At 42.8% G+C, this 27537-nt stretch overlaps 1 protein-coding gene across 2 annotated transcripts; it reads left to right on the top strand.

The window, feature by feature from the left end:
- Positions 1-1943: 1943 nt before the first annotated feature.
- Positions 1944-27044, top strand: LOC106582051 (uncharacterized). Of its 2 annotated transcripts, XM_014164743.2 has the most exons (5): positions 1944-2140; positions 9515-9835; positions 11443-11548; positions 11778-11823; positions 26442-27044. In XM_014164743.2, the coding sequence occupies exons 1-5, from the start codon at positions 2077-2079 to the stop codon at positions 26538-26540; spliced, it is 636 nt and encodes a 211-aa protein (XP_014020218.1). In that variant the 5' UTR covers positions 1944-2076; the 3' UTR covers positions 26541-27044. The 2 variants fall into 2 exon arrangements, with proteins under 2 accessions (XP_014020218.1, XP_014020219.1); XM_014164744.2 differs by lacking the exon at positions 9515-9835 and having other exon boundaries at positions 1945-2140.
- The last annotated feature ends 493 nt before the right edge of the window (positions 27045-27537 follow it).

A 27537-nucleotide genomic window follows, 5' to 3' on the forward strand; every position in this document is an offset into this window, starting at 1 on the left:
TAATCCTAGTTAAAAATCCCTGTTTTAGGTTAGTTAGGATCACCACTTTATTTAAGATAGCGAAATGTCAGAATAATAGTAGAGAGTGATTTATATCAGCTTTTATTTCTTTCATCACATTCCCAGTGGGTCAGAAGTTTACATACACTCAATTAGTATTTGGTAGCATTGCCTTTAAATTGTTTAACTTGGGTCAAACGTTTTGGGTAGCCTTCCACAAGCTTCCCACAATAAGTTGGGTGAATGTTGTCCCATTCCTCCTAACAGAGCTGGTGTGACTTTATTATATTTTTTTATTTCACCTTTAACAAGTTCTCATTTACAACTGCGACTTGGCCAAGATAAAGCAAAGCAGTTAGACACATACAACAACATAGAGTTACACATGGAATAAACAAACATACAGTCAATAATACAGTAGAAAAAGTCTATATACAGTGTGTGCAAATGAGGAAGGGTAAGGGACGTAAGGCAATAAATAGGCCATGGTGGCGAAGTAATTACAATATACCAATAAAACACTGGAGTGATAGATGTGCAGGAGATGAATGTGCTATGCGTGCTCTTCACCAAATGTAATGTTTCACCATTTCAAATGTTCACCATTTCATATTTTTAACAAGAGTAATAGTTAGCATATTACATTTACGCAAATCATGAATGCTTTTAAAAATACCTATATATTTATTACTTTCCAAATAAACGTTATATTTCCATGGTAATACATGGGTAACCATGAGAAAGACACCCCCTCCCCAATAGTGATCGACTATTGAAGATCGCTATGGGGCGCTATGGGGCGCAATCGGGCGATGTAGACTTGTACACAATCGCCCAAACTTGTTTTAGGAACATCAGGTAGGATTTAGGCTACCAACTGCCTAACCAGTTGTAGCTCAATCTTGGGTGCAATGATCACATTCCCGCACTGACTGACTGTGTGGAGGCTCATTGATTTAACGTTACGCTAGCCTACATGATACACTAGTAAAGTAATAAAAAATATAGCTGTCGGCTATATTAGCCACGATTTACCATTCTTTGTGCAGCTTCAAATGTCGAACAAAGTTGGAAATTGTTGCGCCTACGTCTGTAATTTTCTTCCAGCATGTTTTGCAAGTTGCAATCAATTTTTTGTTGATAGTGTTGTCTTTATATCCGAAAATAATAATTTTGGGTATCATCTTTCCAAGGGCTCCGTCTGAATTCACCCGCTGACGTTCCTCTGCACTGCCACTCACAACTTTTTCTCAGTTGGCACAATTTTATTGGCTGCAGTCCGATTCAAACTGTAATCCATTAAATGAAGAGTTGATGCACTGCACACTTTTTTTAATAGCACCATTTTTAATATTTGGGCTTGGGGAGGGTATCAAGTCAGGTCGAGTCATAAGGCTCAAGTCAAAGTCAAAGTCGAGTTGCAAGTCATCATATTTGTGACTCGAGTCTGACTCGAGTACGGTCATGTGAATCGAGTCAACACCTCTGCTGAATGGCCCCGCAGCAATGTTCCAACATCTAGTGGAAAGCCTTCCCAAAAGATTGGAGGCTGTTATAACAGCAAAGGGGGGAACAACTCTATATTAATGCCCATGATTTTGGAATGAGGTGTTCGACGAGCAGGTGTCCAAACACATAGGGTATTTGCATATGTCATACACTAACAAAATATCCAGAAATTGAAACAAATGGTAATTCCTGGGTCGCCGACTCATGAGTTGATCATGTGGTACGAATTCGACCAGTTACACCACTTCTTAACAGACATTGATGGGGCATGAAATTAATTTGGATGTTTTGGATGTTAATTCCACTTTGAAATCAAACTCTGAGCACACAGTCAATCACTCAGTAATCGCTGCTGAATGGGTATGTGTGATGTCTCTGAGCTCCATGGTTGCGAGGTTTTAAACATCTCTATGCTTCTCTCTAAGACGACCACTTCCTCTTTTCGCCGTCTTCCTCATCCGAAACAGTGGTATGGTTCCTGGTTAGCTAGCTGTGGCACTGATCACTAACTCTAAAGTTCCACTCCACTCTGTCCGTCTCTTTCTGTCAGTCACGTCCAGGGTCTTCATGGCGACTCTCCTGTCCTGGGATTTGGTTTCTGTGGTCATCATGCTGTTCCTTGTCTACACAGGTAAACTACAGTACTATGTGTGTGTTTGTGAGTGTGTGTGTGTGTGTGTGTGTGTGTTTGTGAGTGTGTGTGTGCGTGCCAGCAATCCTGCCTATCTGCCTACTTTTTTAGGGGGTAGATCAGCTTTAATATTGCATATAGATTGTAGCTTCCATCAATGTAATTGTCTGCATCATTTCCAATCCCCCATATATGTTTGTATTATTATATAAAATATATATAGAGATTTTAAAATATATATTCCCTTAACCCTACCATCCCTCCCCTTATTGGAGTAAACTAAAGGACAATAACAATTAGGCTTCCACTTCCAGCTTATACATACTATATTAATTTTATGGACACAGTATATTTTACAATACTTATCTTTTGTTTGTTTTTAGTCCCATCCTTCAGCTCCACTCAGCCCCTCCCATATATTGCTGAACACCATCCAGTTTTTATTTATATTCTCCATATATTTTTCAATTGTGCTGTGATGTTTCAAAAAAGTTCTGAACCTTTCTATTCTCATTGATTCTACATACTGTAAGTTAAAGATAAACATTTTTGCTAAGAGTATTACTATATTATTTATTGATTGACTAAAACTTTTTAAATCACCCAGCAGTGCAATTTGCAGAGTTAGCTCCAGGTAAATGCTGCAATTCTTCAGCCATTCCTGAAGCTGCGACCAAAAACAAGCTACATATGGACAGTACCAAAATCTTCTAATGATTCTATCTATTCGCAGAAAAATCTGCAGAGCTGGGATGGTTGTATCCGCCATATACAGTACCAGTCAAAAGTTTGGACACACCTACTCATTCAAAGGTTTTTCTTTATTTTTACTATTTTTACATTGTAGAATAATAGTGAAACACCAAAACTATGAAATAACACATATGGAATCATGTAGTAACCAAAAAAGTGTTAAACAAATCAAAATATATTTTATATTTTTGATTCTTGAAAGTAGCCACCCTTTGCCTTGATGACAGCTTTACACACTCTTGGCATTCTCTCAACCAGCTCACCTGGAATGCTTTTCCAACAGTCTTGAAGGAGTTCCCACATATGCTGAACACTTGTTGTCTGCTTTTACTTCATTCTGCGGTCTAACTCATCCCAAACCATCTCAATTGGGTTGAGGTAGGGTGATTGTGGAGGCCAGGTCATCTGATGCAGCATTCCATCACTCTCCTTCTTGGTCAAATAGCCCTTACATAGCCTGGAGGTTGTCCTGTTGAAAAACAAATGTTGCTGTGGTAGCCATGCTGGTTAAGTGTGCCTTGACTTCTAAATATATCACTGACAGTGTCACCAGCAAAGCACCCCCACACCATCACACCCCCTCCTCCTCCATGCTTCATGGTGGGAACCTCACATGCGGAGATCAACCGTTCACCTACTCTGTGTCTCACAAAGACACGGCGGTTGGAACCCAAAACCTCAAATTTGCACTACTCAGACCAAAGGACAGATTTCCACCAGTCCATAATGTCCATTGATCGTGTTTCTTGGTCCAAGCAAGTCTCTTCTTATTATCGGTGTCCTTTAGTAGTGTTTTTTTCAGCAATGCTACCATGAACACCTGATTCACGCAGTCTCCTCTGAACAGTTGATGTTGAGGTGTGTCTGTTACTTGAACTCTGTGAAGCATTTATTTGGGCTGCAATTTCTGAGGCTGACAAATCTAATGAACTTATCCTCTGTAGCAGAGGTACTTCTGGGTCTTCCTTTCCTGTGGTGGTCCTCACGAGAGCCAGTTTTATCATAGTGCTTGATGGTTTTAGCGACTGCACTTGAAGAAACGTTCAAAGTTGTTGAAATTTTATGCATTGACTGACCATGTCTTCAAGTAATGATGGACTGTCATTTCTCTTCATTTATTTGAGCTGTTCTTTCCCTAATACTTGGTCTTTTACCAAATATGGTTATCATCTGTATATCACCCCCACCTTGTCACAACAAAACTGGGATAATATATTTTGATTTGTTTAACACTTTTTTGGTTACATATGATTCCATGTGTGTTATTTCATAGTTTTGATGTCTTCACTATTATTCCACAATGTAGAAAATAGTCAAAATAAAGAAAAACCCTTGAATGAGTAGGCATGTCTGAACTTTTGACTGGTATGTATATAACATCGCATTACTTGAAAAACAAAGTTTTGAATCCAGCGGTGTTTTGTGTATCAGATCATAATCCATGTGCCATGGAATCGGTACATCGAAAATATCTTTTCAACTATTTTGCAATCTATATGACACAGCTGTACATTTTTTGGTCCTTAAATGAAACTGGTATACTTTTTTATTTATCACAATTTTCTTTAGCCAATTTTGGTCTTTAATGCAAGGATGACAGATAAGTTCCTTATTTTCTTCCCCTTCCACTTGCCGCTTCCATTTTTGCGGTAATGTCGCAATTAGTCAGTTGTAATTTTGAGTAGAGCAGACATTTGTCACAACGTCCACTACTGGAGGTTCCGACCTCCAAGCCGCCGCTAGAGGATCTGGGATCCATTTCAATAGGTTCCTTGCCAAGGATAATCCTTACGGGCGTCGGACCATCGACTATCACTGGAGGCTTTTTTCGAGGAGCAGGAATCGGTCTCATCGGACTGGGGAGACACACTAAGGGCCGAGTGCTCACAGCAGGCACTGGCCATACCGGGTTATGGACGCGCACTAGAGGAAGAGTGCGAGGAACAGGCACAGGACATACTGTGCTGCAGAGGCGCACTGGAGAGAGAGTGCGAGAGGCAGGCACATGCTCGCTACAAAAAGCACGAGTAGTTGACTCAGGCCTCAACCCTTGCCCAGCCAAACTACTCGTGTGCCCCCCCAAAACATTTTTTGGGGGCTGCCTCCCTTTTCTTCCAGGTAAGTTCCGAAATCTCTCGATTACCTGGCCCCAAGTCCAGTTTCTCCTTTCCCACCATTTTTCCACTGACCAGGTGTCCATATCTACCCGGGCACGCCGCTTGATCCAATCATGGTGGGTGGTTCTGTAATGGGGGTCGTCTAAAGGAGACCAAAATGCGGCGTGTGAAGTGCTCATAATTTACTTTTAATGAAAACACTTTGCAAAATAACAAAAATGACCATCACAGTCCCGTCAGGTACAAAGACTAAAACGGAAAACAACCACCCACAAAACCCCATGAAAAACAGGCTGCCTAAGTATGGCTTCCAATCAGAGACAACGAAAAACACCTGCCTCTGATTGGAAACCATACCCGGCACCAACATAGAAAATACAACATAGAACGACAATCTAGACAACCCACATAGAAAACAGAAAACCCAAAATACATAGACAAAAACACCCCCGTCACGCCCTGACCAATCTACTATGGAAAAATGACCTCATACTAAGGTCAGAACGTGACAACATTTCCATATATTTTTATTAGCTGCATGTGTAACATAACTCCACCAGTCCTATTTATAATATAATTTACAAAGATTATACCTTTTTTATTTTTTATTCCAAAAATATTAGTTTTTATCTGGTGGATTAAACTGAAATTGCAACCAACTTTTTATGGCTTGTTTTAAAATTAACAATATTTTAGAGATCATTTCATTTTCAAATAACCGAAAGTGAGAGGTTGTAATCTGAATAAAGGGGAAAAGGCCATTCTTGAACATGGGGTGAGACATTGTTATTAATCTGCTAGAGAACCAGTTTGGATTTAAATGTAACTTTTGTATGACTAAAGCCTTTAGTGAGAGGTCTAATGCTTTAATATTTCAACATTTCTGCCCTCCGAAATCATATTAATTATATAAATTGGCCCATTTAATTTTATCTGGCTTGCCGTTCCAAATAAAATTGAATATGTTTTGCTCATATAATTAAAAAAACAAGTCGCTAGGTGTAGACAAGCCATAAGCAAATAGGTAAACTGAGATATGAATAAATAGTTAATAATGGGGATTTTTCAACAGACAGGTATTTTCCTTTCCACCATAACAAGATCTTATCTTTTTTTGCCAACTTTCTATTAAAATGTATTGTAGTGAGATCATTTCTTTCATTCGATATATGAATTCCGAGTATATCCACTTCACCATCAGACCATTTTATTGGTAAACTACACGGTAATGTAAAAGTAATATTTTTAGTGATCCAATATGTAATATAATACACTTATCATAATTCGGTTGTAATCCAGAAAGGTTAGAAAAAGTATCTAGATCATCTATGAGACTGTGGAAGGATCCAAATTGTGGATTTAAAATAAAACATGAATAATCAGCATACAATGACACCTTCGATTATAAGCCCTAGATTTCTAGGCCCTTGATGTTATTGTTAGAGCTAATTTAACAGCTTACATTTCAATGGCCATAATAAGTAGATATGCCGATAATGGACAACCTTGTTTTACTCCTCTTGACGGTTTAATACTTTCTGAGAAGTAGCCATTATTTACTATTTTACACCTGGGGTTACTATACATAACTTTAACCATTATATAAGAGATTCTCCAAAATTGAAATGTTCTATGCATTTATAATGCAAGTCATACTTTATCAAAAGCCTTTTCAAAGTCAGCTATGAATACCAGGCCGGGTTTCCCAGATTATTCATAATGTTCTGTTGTTTACAGTACTTGTCTTATATTATCTTCAATGTATTGTCCATGTAAAAAAATCTGTCTGATTAGGATGAATAATATCCAACAATACCTTTTTAATTCTATGGGCTACACACTTTGCTAGAATTTATGCATCACAACACTGTAGTGTAAGGGGCCTCCAATTTTTTAAATGGACTGGATGTTTATATTTACCACTAGGGCCTTGTTTCAGTATGTAACGATCGTCTGGAAGAGGGGACCAAGATGCAGCGTGGTAAGTGGTCATAATGATTTTTAATGATACACTTCAAAAAACAAACAGGGAAAACGAAAGCCAACAGTTCTGTCGGTGCAAACCACACAACAGAAACAACTACCCACAAAACCCCAAATGAAAACAGGCTGCCTAAGTATGATTCCTAATCAGAGACAACGATAGACAGCTGCCTCTGATTAGGAACCCTACTCGGCCCAAAACAAAGAAATACAAAAACATAGAAAAAGAAACATAGAACGCCCACCCAATGTAACACCCTGGCCTAACCAAAATAAAGAAAAAAAACCCTCTCTATGGCCAGGGCGTTACAGTACCCCCCCCCCAAAAGTGCGGACTCCGGCCGCAAAACCTGACTCTGAAGGGGAAGGTCTGGGTGGGCCTTCCTACGGTGCGGGACGTGGACCCCGCTCCACGCTCTACCTTTGGCTTCGGCCACTTAGGTGGCGCCCCTAGCTGCGCCGGAGGACTGGTGGGCGACCCTGGCTACGCCCGGCTGGCGAGCGATTCTGGCTGCGCCCGGCTGGCGGGCGATTCTGGCTGCGCCCGGCTGGCGGGCGTCCCTGGCGGCTCCGGGCTGGCGGGCGTCCCTGGCGGCTCCGGGCTGGCGGGCGGCTCTGGCGGCTCTGGCCCAGGATTCACCAGGCTGGGGAGACATGAAGGAGGCCTGGCCCTGGGCGCAGGCGCAGGACTCACCAGGCTGGCGGGCAGCTCTGGCGGCTCCGGGCTGGCGGGCGGCTCTGGCGGCTCTGGCCCAGGATTCACCAGGCTGGGGAGACATGAAGGAGGCCTGGCCCTGGGCACAGGCACAGGACTCACCAGGCTGGGGAGACGTGAATGAGGCCTGGCCCTAGGCGCAGGCACAGGACTCACCAGGCTGGCGGGTGGCTCTGGCGGCTCCGGCGGCTCCGGGCTCGTGGGCGGCTCTGGCGGCTCTGGCCCAGGATTCACCAGGCTGGGGAGACATGAAGGAGGCCTGGCCCTGGGCGCAGGCACAGGACTCACCAGGCTGGGGAGACATGAAGGAGGCCTGGCCCTGGGCGCAGACACAGGACTCACCAGGCTGGCGGGTGGCTCTGGCGGCTCCGGACAGGCGGGCGGCTCTGGCGGCTCCGGACAGGCGGGCGGCTCTGGCGGCTCTGGACAGGCGGGCGGCTCCGGCGGCTCCGGGCTGGCGGGCGGCTCTGGCGGCTCTGGCCCAGGATTCACCAGGCTGGGGAGACATGGAGGCCTGGCCCTGGGCCCAGGCACAGGACTCACCAGGCTGGGGAGACATGAAGGAGGCCTGGCCCTAGGCGCAGGCACAGGACTCACCAGGCTGGCGGGTGGCTCTGGTGGCTCCGGGCTGGCGGGCGGCTCTGGCGGCTCTGGCCCAGGATTCACCAGGCTGGGGAGACATGAAGGAGGCCTGGCCCTGGACGCAGGCACAGGACTCACCAGGCTGGTGAGACATGAAGGAGGCCTGGCGCAGGCACAGGACTCACCAGGCTGGCGGGTGGCTCTGGCGGCTCCGGACAGGCGGGTGGCTCTGGCGGCTCCGGACAGGTGGGCGGCTCTGGCGGCTCCGGACAGGCGGGCGGCTCTGGCGGCTCCGGACAGGTGGGCGGCTCTGGCGGCTCCGGACAGGCGGGCGGCTCCGGGCTGGCGGACTCACCAGGCTGGCGGGCGGCTCTGGCGGCTCCGGACTGGCGGGCGGCTCTGGCGGCTCCAGACTGGCGGGCGGCTCTGGCGGCTCCGGACTGGCGGGAGGCTCTGGCGGCTCTGGCCCTGGGAGGAGGCACTACAAGGCTAGTGCGAGGAGCAGGAACAGGATGTACTGGAGAGAGAGAGTGCGAGAGGCAGGCACCTGAAAAGCATGGGTAGTTGACTCAGGCCTCACCCCTGGTCCAGCCGAACTACCAGTGGCCCCCCCCAAAAAAATTGGGGGCTGCCTCTCGTTCTTCCCGGGTAGGCTCCGATATCTGTCGATCACCTGGCCCCAAGTCCAGTCTCTCCTCCCAATCCACTCCTGATGAGACCAGGTGTCCATCTCCTCCCGAGCACGCTGCTTGATCCAGTTGTGGTGGGTAGTTCTGTAACAATCATCTGGAAGAGGGGACCAAGATGCAGCGTGGTAACTGGTCATAATGATTTTTAATGATACACTTCAAAAAACAAACAGGGAAAACGAAAGCCAACGGTTCTGCCGGTGCAAACCACACAACAGAAACAACTACCCACAAAATCCCAAACGAAAACAGGCTGCCTAAGTATGATTCCTAATCAGAGACAACGATAGACAGCTGCCTCTGATTAGGAACCCTACTCAGCCCAAAACAAAGAAATACAAAAACATAGAAAAAGGAACAATGTAACACCCTGGCCTAACCAAAATAATGAACAAAAACCCCTCTCTATGGCCAGGGCGTTACACAGTAATAATGAATTCAGACCTTCTTGTTTAATATCTGATCACCTTGTTGTCTATCTGCCTACCTGCCTGTCTGTCTGTAAACATTGTCTTTGTTCTTTTCTCTCCCATAGAGTCAGTGACAAAAATTAAAACAAATAAATCAGCTTCTTTGGGAGAAGATGTTTATTTGGTGTGCAATGAATCCATGACGAACACAACTAATCAAGTCATCTGGAGAAAGGACACGGTTCTTATTCTCTCTCATTCCAAGGGGAAAAGAACTCACAGAAACTTCACCTCAGGCAGGATGAGTGCTGACTCTCTTACTCCTACAGAGCTTATTATATCTATTGTAGAGCTAACTGACACCGGGACCTACAACTGTACTGTCACAGATCGAAGGGGTGTTAAGACAATGGAGTGGAATTTGACTATCACAGATAACCTCATAGGTAATGATTGTGATTTTCTGTTGATACTGTAAAACGTGGAGAAGAAACCGTATTCTGTAAGACTAGATATAAAGTAAAGTAGAATTGTGACATGACCAAAACTGCACAGGAATTGTGACATGAGCAAAACTGCCCAGGAAAATCGTCATTGTTCATATCCTAGTGTTAGCAGTTTTGGTGTTGATATGGTTTTGGTGTTACTTTCTGTTACTCTGAATGGACTGAACACCAGCTGGTGTTGCTTTTTATGCTGGTGTAAAAACATATCAGGGTGTTAAATTGGCCCGTATTACCTAATGTAGATTTTTCTGTGTAATATTTGTCATTTTGATTCAGGTGTTAAATTAACTCTGTAAGTCTTAAATTAACACTCATTGGTGTAAAAGAACCCCAGTGTTGGTGTTAATAACCGGTGTTAAACCAAAACCACGAACATCATTATCATATTTTCCAGCATTTTTTCGAATCGTTTGTTTCACTATCTATGTTTTTGCATGTATATTGATTGATTAATCTTATGCTTATATAAATAAGATACATTTTTCTAAGATAATCCAATCTGTTATATGGATTTATTGCTCCCCTTTACTGAAATGGTTGTTCCAGTTTAGATGCTGAAGGTAGTCTCATATCTTAGTCTTTTAAAACAAACAGTCATTCTGAATGCGGGTTACGGGTGAATACAATTCCAACGGTAGGCTATTTTTTACATTTAACCTTTATTTAACATGGCAAACCAGTTAAGATCTCATTCTTAATTACAATGACAGCCTATGATGGCTATCCCCACTCCGGCTGGATTCCAATAGGAATTACACATCACTTTGCAAACCAGCATAATGTGACTTGCAGGCCTTTGTATTAGGGTAAAACTAGGCCATCATAATAAGGTCTCATGAAGTACCTGTGGTATTGTGTTAAACAATTAGATTGTAATGATAACATTCACTTAGGATCTCACTTCCTGAAGGCCACAGGACTGAAAATGGACGAATGCAACAACCATGTCTTGTCACTAACAAATACAGTCATGGGTGGTAACTCTACATTTCACATTGAAAGGCACTCTGGGAAATATGCAAATAAGGCTTTACACTAAGCAGTATGTTAATTTAACACTGAAAAGTGTGTACCCTTATAGACACAGGACCAGTGTTAATTAGACACAGGACCAGTGTTAATTTAACACTGGAGAATTTGCTGTGAAGGTATCAGTGAACACCATAACAGTGTACCTTTAACACTGACCTTGTATAAATCTATTTCTAAAGTGTTAAATACAAGGTAGTAGGGAACACCATAACAGTGTACCTTTAACAAAGAGTTCGTGTAAAATATTATGTTGCAAAGTGTAAATTCAACACTTTCTGGTGGTTCTCATATAAACACTTCAAAAGTGTTAAAATTGAACAGCCACAGTGTTCAATTTACCAATCAGATGTTGTTGTGTGGACATTATTGTGATAATTATTGCAAACAATTAATATTGAATGTTATTCCCCCAATTTAATATATTGTTGTAAAGCAAAGGAATATGACACTCATTTTAGATCTTTGAGACTTTTCTGATAATCCCAATTTTGTTTTGTCGGTTTGATTTAACACAGATAATGCTGAAAATGGCCTACAGATGTTGTTGGTCTTCACAATTCCGTCTGCTATTGGAGGAGTGGCTCTGTTCATTGGTATCTGCTGTATGGTCTGGCTGTGTAGGTGAGTAACTCAAAGAAGTGTATCTAAGGGCTCAATCTGATCATTGGTCGATCCACGTTATAGCACGTTTGACATTTAAAAGGTAATTTCCGATTGAGCCGACATATGCAGCATTTACTGTGATAGTGGGCTCCACTAATACTGAAAGAGTGCCTTTAAAAGGTGCAACGCCCACACAGCACGATTGGATTGAATCCCAGCCCTAATACATGTTATCTTGTTTCTGCAGGAAAATAAAAAAAGAACAGACAAGTCATTGTGAAAGGCGAGGAGAGGTCAGTAGCTGAAAGCACTTGATCATTTTTCTAAACGGAATGGCTGCTCAACCTGTGTTCATCCTGCCCCCAGGACACCATTTCACATCTTCTCAAACTCCTGTTTTTCATGTTTTCCTTACACACTTAAACCTTTACACATCCTACTTATGTTTATGTTGTTTTAAAAAAAAAGTGAGTGCCTTTCAATGTAAGGAGTTTTAGAAAATGGGAAATGTCATCCTGGGGGCTGGATGAACACAAGTTTGCACAGCCTCTGCCTAAAACCAGGGATGTTGTCTTCTCTTAATCAGCTTATACATTCATTATTATTAAACATGTCCTTACCTGGGATGGGAACTCACAACCTCTTGGTTCATGGAATCCCAATTTTCCTGCTACACCACCATGTCTGTGTCAATAACTGATTTCACTTGTAGTCCTACACTTTGGACATCAAAGTAAATCTCAGCTTTGTTAAAAATACACTAAAGAAAAACAATTGTATTTATCATAGTGATTCATGAGTAACATTAAAACAGAATAATAGGCACCACCAACATTAGACAACTATACAGAAAACTTTAATATTACAGAAATAAGTCAAAGAAATCAATGATGAGAGAATAGTCAGAATAACGGATAACTAAGGTCTCCATTCAATCTGTTATTGCTGAAACGTAACAGATTCTGCGATAGAAATCCAAAAGTAATATCCGATTGAGCTGACATATGCAGCATTTACCGTGAATGGAGTCTCCAGGAACACAGAAACATTGCCTTTAAAAGCTGCAATGCCTATGACCTTGATCGGATTATATTCTGGGCTAAAATAGCAGTGCAGATGGCACTCTTTTGCTAAGTGCAGAGATGTATTATAGGTAATTCATGTGTAGAAGAATGCTACAGTCTTTGTGGTGCAGCAGAAAGATCAGTGTACTTCACATTCAGAGGTTATGAGTTCAAATCAAAGGTGGAGTCATATTTTAGCTGAACAGCAATAACTCATGAAATTACACATGAAAACATGTCATCACATGTGGAATGTCACGTGAAGTGTTCCAAAAACATGTTTTCACATTATTTCGCATGAAATGTCAAATATGAAGTGTTCCAGAAACACATTTTCACAAGTGAAATGTCACATGAAGTGTTACAAAAACACATTTTCACATGTGAAATTTCACATTAACGTTCACGATAACATGAAACTACGCAGTTGGCCATTGCTGTTAATTTTGAGATATTTTTTTCATTTTACAGTACATTTCTACAGTAATAGGATACTGCATTAGTGTTTTAGCTGAACAGCAATAACACATGAAATTACACATGAAAACATGATCAAGTGTTTCAAAAACACGTTTTCATGTGAAATGTTGCGTGAAGTGTTCATAAAACAAATGTTTTCACATGATTTCACATCTGAAATGTCACGTGAAGTTTTCCAGAAACACGTTTTCACATGTGAAGTGTTACAAAAACACATGAAACGTGAAATTTCACTTGAAATAATGTGATTTCTCACTTGTGAAATGAGGATTGAGAGGATCTGTAGAGAAGAATGGGAGAAACTCCCCAAATACAGGTGTGTAAAGCTCGTAGCGTCATTCCCAAGAAGACTCGAGGCTGGAATTGGTGCCAAAGGTGCTTCAACAAAGTACTGAGTAAACGGTCTGAATACTTATGTAAATATGTTATTTCAGTTTTTACTTTAAAATCTGTTTTTGCTTTGTCATTAGGAGGATATTGTGTGTAGATTGATGAGGGATTATTTCTTTTTTAATTACATTTATAATAAGGCTGTAATGTACCAAATGTGGAAAAAGACAAGGGGTCTGAATACTTTCTGAATGCACTGTACATTCCATCTCAGGACAAGAAAAAGAGCAAGCTGGCACTCAACGAACTGTACGAGGCTATAAACAAGGAGGATAACTTACATCCGGAGGATGCTTTTCTTGTGGTTGCCGATTTAAATTCAGTGTCATTAATAAAACCCTATACTGAAGTGGGATAAATCAAGGTCACACAGAGAAATCTACTTTGAAATCTACTTTGAAACAAAAGTATACACCTCAGACACATGGTTATGGGCCTAAAAAAGAAGACACCTGTACCATGTCAGATATAGAGATGAAATGTATAACATTTTAAGTATGCATCCCAATATTACACTTTATATACAGTACCAGTCAAAAGTTTGGACACACCTACTCATACAATGTAGAATAATAATAAAGACATCAAAACGATTAAATAACACATGAAATCATGTAGTAACCAAAAAAGTGTTTAACAAATCAAAATATATATTATATTTGAGATTCTTCAAAGTAGCCAACCTATGCCTTCATGATAGCTTTGCACACGCTTTCCATTCTCTCAACAAGTTTCCCAGTGAATGCTTTTCAAACAGTTATGAAGGAGAGATCCTCTGAACGCAGCTCACGCTCCAGATCCCAATCACGTGAATTCTAATCACCTGTTCACACACCTGTATGTCATTATCACACACTATTTATTTAGTTCAGTTCTTTTCACCCCATCACTGTGAGGTATTGTTTGTTTTGTGACACACGTCTTTCAGAGTGCTGGTTTTCCCGTGATGTACTCCTCCAGTGTATGATAGTTTTTGCCTGCCTCACTAACGAGGCCTCTAGCCTTTACCCTGCCTGTACTGTTGCCCTTTTGGACCCCCTGTGTATGACCTTCTGCCTGCCCCTGGATCAAGCTACCTGCCTCAGCCTGTGGTCCTTTGCAATAAACCTGCTGCGCCCTGTGTTTGAAACCTCACCAAAAAAACGACAGATGGATTCAGCGGAGCTGCAGCTACGTCTGGCCCGACAAAAGGAACGAATCGATGCACTCTGCAATCTCCTTCGCCAGTCCATTCCTGCTTCCCCATATCAGATGCCACAGCCTCCTCTCGTTCATCTCCCCCCATATCCATGCCTAATATGTCAAGTATTTCTCATGCAGTGTAACCTGTACATAGACCATCACCCCGCTGACTTCACCTCTGACAAAGACAGGGTGGACTTCATCATCTCCCTACTCACAGGCAAAGCTCTGGATTGGGTCACAGCCCTGTGGCCCGCTCAAAGTTCTGATCTGTCCTCTGAATCACGTTTCCACGCCCTCTTCAAGGAAGTGTTCAACCATTCAGTTTCAGGTCGTCACAATGGGGACCTGTTATGTGAGCTGCGACAGGGCCGTCGCTCCACCACTGAGTATGCCCTTGAGTTCCGTACCATGGCTGCCGGCAGCGGATGGAGTGAACCAGCTCTCCTTACAGTCTACCGGAGGGGTCTTAATCGGGAGTTACAGACCGAACTGGCCTGCAGAGGTTTAACTTCTTTGGGATAGGGGGCGGTATTTTGACGTCCGGATGAAAAGCGTGCCCAAAGTAAACTGCCTGCTACTCAGGCTCAGAAGCTAGGACATGCATATAATTGGTAGATTTGGATAGAAAACACTCTAAAGCTTCTAGAACTGTTAAAATAATGTCTGTGAGTATAACAGAACTAAAATGGCAGGCGAAAACCCGAGGACAAACCATCCCCCCCCCAAAAAAATCATCCTACCACTGATTTCAATGGCTGGCACTTTTATAATAGGGCGAAATCGTGCCCGATTGCAGTTCCTAGGGCTTCCACTAGATGTCAACAGTCTTTAGAAATAGTTTCAGGCTGGTTTTTGAAAACATTTGCCAGAAATTGTCGTTTTTCTAGGTGGCTCCCATTTTGGCTCTAGTGTTTCCAAGCGTGTGAATGAGAGTGCGTTATTTGGTATTTTTCTCCAGTAAAGACAATAATGACTCTCTGACACGGCGGCTAGATTAACAACAAGTTAAGCTTTATTTTGATGTATTGCACTTGTGATTTCTGAAAGTTTAATATCTATAGTAATTTATTTTGAATTTGGCGCTCTGCAATTTCGCTAGCGTCCCACTGATCCGCAAGAAGTTAACCTGTTGGGGGTAGGGGCAGTATTGACACGGCCGGATAAAAAACGTACCCGATTTAATCTGGTTACTACTCCTGCCCAGTAACTACAATATGCATATAATTATTGGCTTTGGATAGAAAACACCCTAAAGTTTCTAAAACTGTTTGAATGGTGTCTGTGAGTATAACAGAACTCATATGGCAGGCAAAAACCTGAGAGGATTCTGAACAGGGAGTGGCCTGTCTGACAAGTTGTTGTTCATCTTGGCTCTTTTTATTGAAGACTGAGGATCTTTGCTGTAACGTGACACTTCCTACGGCTCCCATAGGCTCTCAAAGCCTGGGAAAAAGCTGAATGATATTGAGGCAGCCTCTGGCTGAAACACATTATCGCTTTTGGCAAGTGGCCGATCAGAGGACAATGGGCTTAGGCGCATGCCCGAGTCGACCCCATGCTTTATTTTCTTTCGTCTGTTTACCTAAATGCAGATTCCCGGTCGGAATATTATCGCTTTTTCATGAGAAAAATTGCATAAAAATGGATTTTAAACAGCGGTTGACATGCTTCGAAGTACGGTAATGGAATATTTAGAAATTTTTTGTCACGAAATGCGCCATGCTCGTCACCCTTCTTTACCCTTTCGGATAGTGTCTTGAACGCACAAACAAAACGCCGCTATTTGGATATAACAATGGATTATTTGGGACCAAACCAACATTTGTTATTGAAGTAGAAGTCCTGGGAGTGCATTCTGACGAAGAACACCAAAGGTAATAACATTTTTCTTATAGTAAATCTGACTTTGGTGAGTGCTAAACTTGCTGGGTGTCTAAATAGCTAGCCCTGTGATGCCGGGCTATCTACTTAGAATATTGCAAAATGTGCTTTCACCGAAAAGCTATTTTAAAATCGGACATATCGAGTGCATAGAGGAGTTCTGTATCTATAATTCTTAAAATAATTGTTATGCTTTTTGTGAACGTTTATTGTGAGTAATTTAGTAAATTCACCGGAAGTTTGCGGGGGTTTTGCTAGTTCTGAACGTCACATGCTAATGTAAAAAGCTGGTTTTTTATATAAATATGAACTTGATTGAACAAAACAGGCATGTATTGTATAACATAATGTCCTAGGTGTGTCATCTGATGAAGATCATCAAAGGTTAGTGCTGCATTTAGCTGTCTTCTGGGTTTTTGTGACATTATATGCTAGCTTGAAAAATGGGTGTCTGATTATTTCTGGCTTGGTACTCTGCTGACATAATCTAATGTTTTGCTTTCGTTGTAAAGCCTTTTTGAAATCGGACAGTGTGGTTAGCTTAACGAGAGTCTTGTCTTTAAAATGGTGTAAAATAGTCATATGTTTGAGAAATTGAAGTAATAGCATTTCTAAGGTATTTCAATAATACGCCACAGGATTCCACTGGCTGTTATGTAGGTGGGACGAAGTTAACCTGTTGGGGCTAGGGGGCAGTATTGAGAATTTTGAAAAAAATATGTGCCCATTTTTAACTGCTTCCTACACCAACTCAGAAGCTAGGATATGCATATTATTATCAGATTTGGATAGAAAACACTCTGAATTTTCTAAAACTGTTTGAATGGTGTCTAAGTATAACAAAACTCATATGGCAGGCAAAAACCTGAGAAAAAAAAATAATTTTGTGGCTGTACTATTTTTTTTGAGTCATTGTTATTAGATACCACAGTGAGAAAGGATTCATTTCGCACTTCCTACGGCTTCCACTAGATGTCAACGATCTTTATAAAGTTGTTTGAAGCGTCTATGATGAACAGAGACCGGATGACAAGGAAGAGAAGTTGACCTCCCTGGGATGTCGTCACTTCATTATTGGCTGCACCTGCGCAATCATGTGATGCGATACATTTTTCAAATACATTTTTCAAGACACAGGAGAGGTCGGGTTGAAACATTACTGATGTTTCACGTTAAAAATGGCTCTAAAGATTGATGCTAAACAACGTTTGACATGTTTGAACGAACGTAAATAGATAATTTTTTTTACTTTTCGTCGTGAACCTAAACTAAACTAATACATCCAGATGTCCATATCCATTGGCAACCTGCTGGTGGACCGCAGACCTATACAGTCATCCATGGCCTGCAAGTCTTCCAAACCCTTCTCTCGTCCAACAAGGTCCAATAGCCCCGAACCCATGCAACTCGGCCACGCCCCTCTCATGCCTGCCGAGAGACACCGGAGGTTACGTGAATCTGTGCCTCTATTGTGGAGAGAGTAACCACCTAACTCAATAGCTGTCTGATTCGCCCCCCACGAAGGGGTGACCACAACCCCTCCACTTCCGCCCAGGTAAGCACCTCTACGTTTTTGAACATTACCAAAAGGCAGTTTGGGATCCCGGCTCTTCTTTCTGCTAATGGGGTCACTCAGTTTGTGGAGGGACTTGGGAGCTGCAGGAAATTTCATTGATGAACAATTGGCACAACAGTTACGAGTCAAGCTAATCCCTGTTAATTCTCCCTTTAGGATTAATGCGCTGGATGGACAACCTCTCGGAATTGGTCTTGTGACTTGCATGACTGAAAGTTTCACCCTTCAGATTGGCCTCCTTCACTCCGAGAAGACCTATGTCCCTGCGTCCGTCAGACCCCTACAGACAAGCAAGTTCTTGTGGTCATCCCTAACAGCCGACATCCGAGATTACATTCTTTCCTGTCCTGTCTGTGCTTGGGCAAAGAGCCCTCGCCAACTACCTACCGGTTAGCTCGAACCTTTACCTACACCACATAGACCATGGTCCCACATCGCCATGGATTTCCTCACGGATCTGCCAGGCTTCACGACTACTCTTCAGGCTTCACGACTTTTTCAGTTGTAGTGGACCGGTGCTCCAAGATGTGCCAACTAATCCCCCTTCTGCATCTACCCAATGCCATGGAAATGGCCAAGTGCATGTTCCAACAGGTGTTTCGTCCTTATGGGATCCCAGAAGACATTGTTTTGGATCAGGGACCCCAGTTCGTCTCCAGGGTGTGGCGAGCCTTCTGCAACCAACTGGGGGTCTCCATCAGCTTATCCTATGGATACCATCCCCAAACCAACGGGTAGACGGAACGCCTGAATCAGAAAATAGGGAAGTGCCTTTGCCAACACTGCACCCACCAACTACACGAGTGGAGTCGCTATCTAGCCTGGGCCGAATACGCACAGAACTCCATGCTGCATTCCTCACTCCATCTCACTCCTTTTCAGTGTGTCCTCGGATACCAACCCCCTGTGTTCCCATGGGAGACAGAGCCCGGAACTGTGCCTGCCGTCGACGAGTGGGTTCGACGGAGCGAGCAGGTTTGGGAGACCGCACATCGGCACCTCCATCAAGCTTCCCTCTCCCTAGAAAAGGTTTGCTGACCAGCGTCGCTGACCTACTCTACTCTTCCACCCTGGGCAACGTGTGTGGCTCTCTACCCTGGGCATCCGGCTTCATGACCCCTGCAAAAAGTTCAGTGCTCGGTTCATTGGTCCCTTCAAAATAACACACCGCATCAATCCTGTCACCTACCGTCTCCAGTTGCCCCGCCATTACTGGATCTCCTCATCCTTCTATGTGTCCCTTCTCAAGCCTGTGAGGTACAGCCCTCTCCATCCTCCTGTGGCGCACCCCCTCCATTTTACGTCGGCAGTGCACCGGCTTATTCCGTCCGAGCCCTCCTTGACTCCAAGCACCTGGCTGGTTGCATCCGCTATCTGGTGGATTGGGAGGTGTACGGACCGAAAGAACGGTCCTGGGTCCCCACCCAGGATGTCCTCGACCCAGTCATGATCCTGGCTTTCCACCGTAACCATCCTGACCACCCAGCTCCACGCCCCAGGTGAAGGACCCCTGCTCAGCTTCCTAGGCCGTCAAGAGCCGCCCATGGAGGGGGGGGTACTGTAACATCTGCTTCCAACTCACACCCTCAAACAGCTAGATCCCCTGAATGCATCTCACTCTCCAGATCCCAATCACCTGAATTCTAATCACCTGTTCACACACTTGTATGTCATTATCACACACTATTTAGTCCAGTTCTTTGCACCCCATCACTGTGAGGTATTGTTTGTGTTGTGGTTTAAAAAACAATGATTGATAGGCAGCTTAAACTTCTTGAATTCCATTATTATTGGGTTCAAATACACATTTAGATTTGTGAACAGCCATCCACAACCACCAAAATCCGTAAGGTGCAAATAGCTAAATGAGAGAGCAGTGTGATTCACATCAATGGACTACGTAGATATCAATAATAAGTGAGTAGGTGTGTAGATGATAAAGCAAGCATACAAGGCCCTCCCCAGTGATGGAAAAAGTACTCAATTGTCATACTTGAGTAAAAGTAAAGATTCCTTAATAGAAAATGACTCAAGTGAAAGTCACCCAGTAAAATACTACTCGAGTAAAAGTCTAAATGTATTTGCTTTTAAATATACTTAAGTACGGGACGGCAGGTAGTCTAGTGGTTAGAGCGTTGGACTAGTAAGTGAAAAATTGCAAGATCGAATCCCCGAGCTGACAAGGTAAAAATATGTTGTTCTGCCCCTGAACAAGGCAGTTAACCCACTGTTCCTAGGCCATCATTGAAAATAAGAATTTGTTCTTTACTGACTTGCCTAGTAAAATCAAAAGTATCAAAAGTGAAAATCATTTCAAATTGCTTTTAAGCGAACCAGATGTTTTTGCTATTTACCGATAGCCAGGGGCACACTCCAATACGCAGACATACAGTGGGGAGAACAAGTATTTGATACACTGCCGATTTTGCAGGTTTTCCTACTTACAAAGCATGTAGAGGTCTGTAATTTATATCATAGGTACACTTCAACTGTGAGAGACGGAATCTAAAACAAAAATACAGAAAATCACATTGTATGATTTTTAAGTAATTAATTTGCATTTTATTGCATGACATAAGTATTTGATCACCTTCCAACCATTAAGAATTCCGGCTCTCACAGACCTAGGAGCCACTTAGAAAAACAACAATTTCTAGCTCATTTTTCCAAAAACAAGCCTGAAAGTCTTTCTAAAGACTGTTGATTTCTAGTGGAAGCCATAGGAACTGCAATATGGTATTTATTTTATATTTCCATAGAAAGGCATTGTAATCAGTGGTGAGCTAAAACATTCTGGATGGATTGTCCTCAGGTGTTCGCCTGCCATATCAGTTCTGTTATACTCACAGACATTATTTTAACAGATTTAGAAACTTTAGTGTTTTCTATCCGATACTACCAATTATATGCATATCCTAGCTTCTGGGCCTGAGTAACAGGCAGTTTACTTTGGGCACCTCATTCATCCAAACTTCGGAATACTGCCCCCTACCCCGAAGAAGTTAAGAATATTTTTATTCTGTGTATTTGCATTCATCCTATAAGTTATTCTTGTGGAGTCACTACAATGTTGTTGTTCCATCCTCAGTTTTCTCCAATCATAGACAATGACAATGTCTGCTATCAGTATAATGCCAGGAGCTGCTTGTTGATTTGATAGCTCTAACGCAGTTCCACCTCCGACACCGCCAAAACAACTGCTATGCTAAGTCCGCACTCAATGAGCTGTATATGGCCATAAGCAAACAGAAAAACGCTCATCCAGAGGCGGCGCTCATAGTGGCTGGGGACTTTAATGCAGAGAAACTTAAATCCGTTTGACCTCATTTCTACCAGCATGTTAAATGTGCAACCAGAGGAAAAAACTCTAGGCCAACTTTACTCCACACACAGAGATGTGTACAAAGCTCTCCCTTGCCCTCCATTTGGCAAATCTGGCAATAATTCTATCCTCCTGACTCCTGCTTACAAGCAAAAACTAAAGCAGGAAGCACCAGTGACTCGGTCAATAAAGAAGTGTGCAGATGACGCAGATGCTAACTGTTTTGCTAGCACATACTGGAATATGTTCCGGGATTATTCCAGAAGCATTGAAGAGTACACCACATCATTCACTGGCTTAATAAGTGCATCGATGATGTTGTCTCCACAGTAAGCGTACGTACATACCACAACCAGAAGCCATGGATTACAGGCAACATCCGCACTGAGCTAAAGGGTACAGAAGCCACTTTCAAGGAGCGGGACTCTAACCCGGATGTTTATAAGAAATCCAACTATGCCCTCAGACGAACCATCAAACAGGCAACGCGTCAATAATGGACTAAGATTGAATCGTACTACACTGGCTCCTACACTCGTCGGATGTGGCACGGCTTGCAAACTATTACAGACTTCAAAGGGAAGCACAGCCGTGAGTTGCCCAGTGACACAAGCCTACCAGACGAGCTAAATTATTTTTTTGCTTGCTTTGAGGCAAGCAAAACTGAAGCATGCATGAGAGCATCAGCTTTTCCGGACGACTGTGTGATCACGCTCTCCGTAGCCGATGTGAGTAAGAGCTTACAACAGGTCAACATTAACAAGGCCGCAGGGCCAGACGGATAACCAGGACGTGTACTCCAAGCATGCACTGACAACTGGCAAGTGTCTTCACTGACATTTTCAACCTGTCCCTGACTGAGTCTATAATACCAACATGTTTCAAGCAGACCACCATAGTCCCTGTGCCCAAGAACACTAAGGTAACCTTCCTAAATGACTACAGACCCGCAGCACTCATGTCTGCAGCCATGAAGTGCTTTGAAAAGCTGGTCATGGCTCACATCAACACCATTATCCCAGAAATTCTAGACCCACTCCAATTTGCATACCACCCAAAAGATCCACAGATGATGCAATCTTTATTGCACTCCACACTGCCCTTTCCCACCTGGACAAAAGGGACACCTATGTGAGAATGCTATTTATTGACGACAGCTCAGCGTTCAACACCATAGTGCCCTCAAAGCTCATCACTAAGCTAAGGACCTGGGACTAAACACCTCCCTCTTCAACTTCCTGACAGGCAGCCCCCAGGTGATAAGGGTAGGTAACAACACATCTGCCAAGCTGATCCTCAACACAGGGGCCCCTTAGGGGTGCGTGCTCAGTCCCCTCCTGTACTCCCTGTTCACCCATGACTGCATGGCCAGGCATGACTCCAACACCATCATTAAGTTTGCAGACGACACAACAGTGGTAGGCCTGATCACCGACAACGATGAGACAGCGTATAGGGAGAAGGTCAGAGACATAGCCGTGTGGTGCCAGGGCAACAACCTCTCCCTCAATGTGATCAAGACAAAGGAGATGATTGTGGACTATAGGAAAAGGAGGACAGAGCATGCCCCCATTCTCATCGACGGGGCTGTAGTGGAGCAGGTTGAGAGCTTCAAGTTCCTTGGCGTCCACATCACCAACAAACTAACATGGTCCAAACACACCAAGACAGTTGTGAAGAGGGCATGACAAAACCTATTCCCCCTCAGGAGACTGAAACGATTTGGCATGGGTCCTCAGATCCTCAAAAGATTCTACAGCTGCACTGGTTGCATCACTGCCTGGTATGGAAACTGCTCGGCCTCCAATCGCAAGGCATTACAGAGGGTAGTGCGTGTGGCCCAGTACATCACCAGGGCCAAGATTCCTGCCATCCAGGACCTCTATACCAGGCAGTGTCAGAGGAAGGCCCTAAAAATTATCAAAGACTCCAGACACCCTAGTCATAGACTGTTCTCTCTGCTACAGAACGCCAAGTGATACCAGAGCACCAAGTCTAGGTCCAAAAGGCTTCTGAACACTTCTACCCCCAAGCCATAAGACTCCTGAACAGTTAATCAAATGGCTACCCAGACTTTCCATTGCCCCTCTCCCCCACCCCCTCTTTTACGCTGCTGCTACTCTCTGGTTATTATCCATGCATAGTCAGTTTACCTCTACCTACATGTACATATTACCTCAATTACCTCGACTAACCTGTGCCCCCGCGCATTGTCTCTGTACCGGTACCCCCTGTATATAGCCTCGCTACTTTTATTTTACTGCTGCTCTTTAACTATTTGTATTTTTTATTTAACACTTATTTTTCTTAAAACTGCATTTTTGGTTAAGGGCTTGTAAGTAAGTATTTCCGTGTAAGTTCTACCTGCACCTGTTGTATTCGACGCACGTGACAAATACAATTTGATTTGTCCGCTAAAATCTAGCCCTAAGTGTGCATAAATGCTGTCGGGATTTGAACTTGCAACCTTTTGGCCTGGAGTGTATTAATGTTTCAGCAGTGCCTTCAGATGGTTACTTTCATAGCAGCCACATAACAATAGCAGTCTTTGGATTTTATATGGCGGTTGGCAACCAACTTTAAGGCGCATTACCACCACCAACTGGACTTGAGTATGGACCTCAGTTCATCTTTCAATCACCCACATGGGTATATGCTCCTAAATACCAGTGAGGAGATGGGAGAGGCGGGACTTGCAGTGCGTCAAGCGTCACAAATAAAACCAAGTTCTATTTTAGCGCCTGGCTACGCAGACGCTAGCGATCAGCATGGGTGCAATGACTGAATAACATTTATGTGTAAATGTATTTTGCAACGCTCGCGCACCCGGTGCTCGAGCACGTGACGGAAGCGGTGTGGTCAGTATGTTAGTAAACGCGCTTCAATCATGCAGTACAGTGTACAGGCAGAAAGCAGTTTAGCAGTTACACTGGCAGGTCCCGTGGCAATAAATTAATAAAACCAAAAGCTTACATTGACTTGGAAGAATTCCGGTGCTGGATAGCCATAGCCAGCTAGCTAACATAGCATCCCTGTCTGTTTGAGCCGGGGTGTTTGATAAGGCTAAGCTAGCAAGCTGCATTCGCTAGCTAAGTAAGTGAAAGTGAAAGTGGAAAAAATACATCAAAACATAGCTAGCTCTCTCTCTCTCTCAATTTTGCTCTTGCTTCTCCTTCATTTTTTAAGAAATCTATTTGTTCATAACTGTTCAACTATAGTCTTTCTATCCCTTTGAGTCAACTACTCACCACATTTTATGCACTGCAGTGTTAGCTAGTACTAGATTAATTCTCTAATCCTTTGACAACATGTGGACAACATGTCAGTTCATGCTGCAAGAGCTCTGATAGGTTGGAGGACGTCCTCCGGAAGTTGTCATAATTACTGTGCAAGTCTAAGGGGATGAGAACCATGAGCCTCCTAGGTTTTGTATTCAAGTCAATGTAACCAGAGTTAGATGGAAACTAGCCTTCCTCCGGCTACACAATGATGCTACCCCGAAGAGTGCTGTTAAGGCTACTGTGGGCCTTCATTGCAAAACAATGTTTTATTCAACTTTTTGGTGACATGTGAATATACACTACATGACCAATAGTATGTGGACACCTGCTCATCCAACATCTCATTCCAAAATCATGGGTATTAATGTCAAGTTGGTCCCCCCTTTGCTGCTATAACAGCCTCCACTCATCTGGGAAGGCTTTCCACTAGATGTTGGGACATTGTTGCAGTTGCCGTTTCAATTAATCCCAAAGATGTTCGATGGGGTTGAGGTCAGGGCTCTGTGCAGGCCAGTCAAGTTCTTCCACGTCGATCTCGACAAACCATTTCTGTATGCACCTCGCTTTGTGCACAGGGGCATTGTCATGCTGACACAGGAAAGGGCCTTCCCCAAACTGTTGCCACAAAGCTGGAAGCACTGAATCGTCTAGAATATCATTGTATGCTGTAGCTTTAAGAGTTCCCTTCACTGGAACTAAGGGGCCTAGCCCAAACCATGAAAAACATTCCCATACCATTTTTCCTCCTCCACCAAACTGTACATTTTGCACTATGCATTAAGGCAGGTATCGTTCTCCTAGCATCCCCCAAACCCAGATAAGTCCGTTGGACTGCTAGATGGTGAAGAGTGATTTATCACTCCAGAGAACACGTTTCCACTGCTCCAAAGTCCAATAGCGGCAAGCTTTACAGCACTCCAGCCGACGCTTGGCATTGCACATGGTAATCTAAGGCTTGTGTGCGGCTATTCCCATCTCACAAAGTTAATGTGCTGACGTTACTTCCAGATGCAGTTAGATGTTTCCAATAAGTCTGTGGCCCTTATATCTTTTACTTTCACAGATCTGGTGGTGGAGCTGCACAGTAGCAGGACATTATAGATTGCTATTGACCAAGAAGTTAAATCCCAATTGTCATCACAGTACAAGATTTTATAGTAATTTAAATCAGAATACAGTAGCATACTGTTAATTTAAAGAAATAACACCTTCATGTTTTTGTATATATTTACTTTATTTTTACTGGAATTTTAGGCAAAGCGCAGAAATGTATTGTTGCCAATAAATATATACTCTATCACCATTATGTCCACAGACCTGGTGGCACAGCTGGAACTTCAGGTAGTTAGCAACCAAGAAGTTGTTAGTTCAAATCCTGGTAAACATTATACAGCAGCATACTGTCCTTCAGTATTAACACCTTAGTTTAGCTGTAAAAATAGTATCCAACTCATGGGATCATATGTTGAAATTTGGCCTCCTGTTTTGTCATGTTGTTTATTTCACATGAGATCATGTTCTCACATGTGCTAAGATGTTGTCATGTGTAGTTTTGTTATCACATGTTGCTTCACATGTTGTCACGTTTCTTCACGTTGTCACATTAACTTCTGTTTTTGTCTTACATCTTTTAACTCCCTCCTTTCATCCCCTCTTTTCACCTCTCATTGATCTCTTATCTTCATTTTTCTCTCCTTCACTCCTCTCTTCTGCTCACCTCTCTTCTCTCCAGGAGAGCAATGCCCCATCTCAAGGTCACGCTGCCCAAAGAGCACAACGCCAGCGGAGTCAGTACTTCGAAAGATTCAACTCAGTCTACGGACATTACTGAACACATCAGAAGCAATCAGAAGTTGAATCAATAACAAATCACTCCCCACCTGTTTTGGTAAAAATCTGAAGGATGGGGCTGGAGAAATGTAACCACTCTCAAATTCCTGGACAGAGCTATGGATGCAAGGACTGATTATATAACAATTATAGTTTTCACCATGTTTTGAGGCACCATGTTTGTTTACATTTAGTTTGTTTGCAAACATTGGAGTAAAATATTCTTATATATCGAGTTCTGATAGGGTAAAACAGCTGAACTAAGTTCATGAGGCATTTATAAGTTATATTCTTCAAGAATCAATGGGTATATATCACAAATGTATAAATTGACAAAGCTACTGCAGATTTCCCCTTTAAAGTGAATTCACCTATACCTCATAAAGACCTTATTTATGTAAATAAATTAGGAATGTGTGTAAACCTACTCTCTCCTCTGGCTATGGAATTACACTCAAATGTACAGTAAGAGTAAAACAATTAAACTAAAAACATTGCCTTCTTATTAGGTAATATACTTTCATACATTAAAGGAGCAATATGCAGAAATCACTGCCATTTCCTGGTTGCAAAAATTCTAATTGTTTGCCTAATTTCAGTTTATGTGACAAAACGAGCAGTAATTGTATAGAAAACCATTGCACCATCTAAACCGCTGTGAAATATACTTTCTACAAACAAAATTGTATTGTATTTTCAGCTGTTTGAAGCTGGTGTACAAAACCAAAAGTAAAATATGCAAAAAGGAAACTTAAGAACGGGAAGCATAGAAATAGCACACACAACAGATATACTGCTTCTTAGACTTGCTTTCAATGAGAATGACAGATCTATACTAACACAATATGTAATATGAAACATGCAACAATTTCAAAGATTTTACTGAGATACAGTTCATATAAGGAAATCAGTCAATTCAATAGGCCCTAATCTATGGATTTCACATCACTGGAAATACAGATATGCATCTGTTGGTCACAACTACCTTAAAGATACCC

This window comes from Salmo salar, chromosome ssa21 (assembly GCF_905237065.1).
Source record: "Salmo salar chromosome ssa21, Ssal_v3.1, whole genome shotgun sequence".
Classification (NCBI taxonomy): domain Eukaryota; kingdom Metazoa; phylum Chordata; class Actinopteri; order Salmoniformes; family Salmonidae; genus Salmo; species Salmo salar.

What these genes read in the sequence shown, in the direction of transcription:
- LOC106582051 (XM_014164743.2), top strand. Translation starts at nt 2,077, where the DNA reads ATGGCGACTCTCCTGTCCTGGGATTTGGTTTCTGTGGTCATCATGCTG. An exon ending in GCTGTTCCTTGTCTACACAG is followed by an intron (nt 2,141 to 9,514) that starts GTAAACTACAGT and finishes TCTCTCCCATAG; the next exon opens with AGTCAGTGACAAAAATTAAA. An exon ending in TATCACAGATAACCTCATAG is followed by an intron (nt 9,836 to 11,442) that starts GTAATGATTGTG and finishes GATTTAACACAG; the next exon opens with ATAATGCTGAAAATGGCCTA.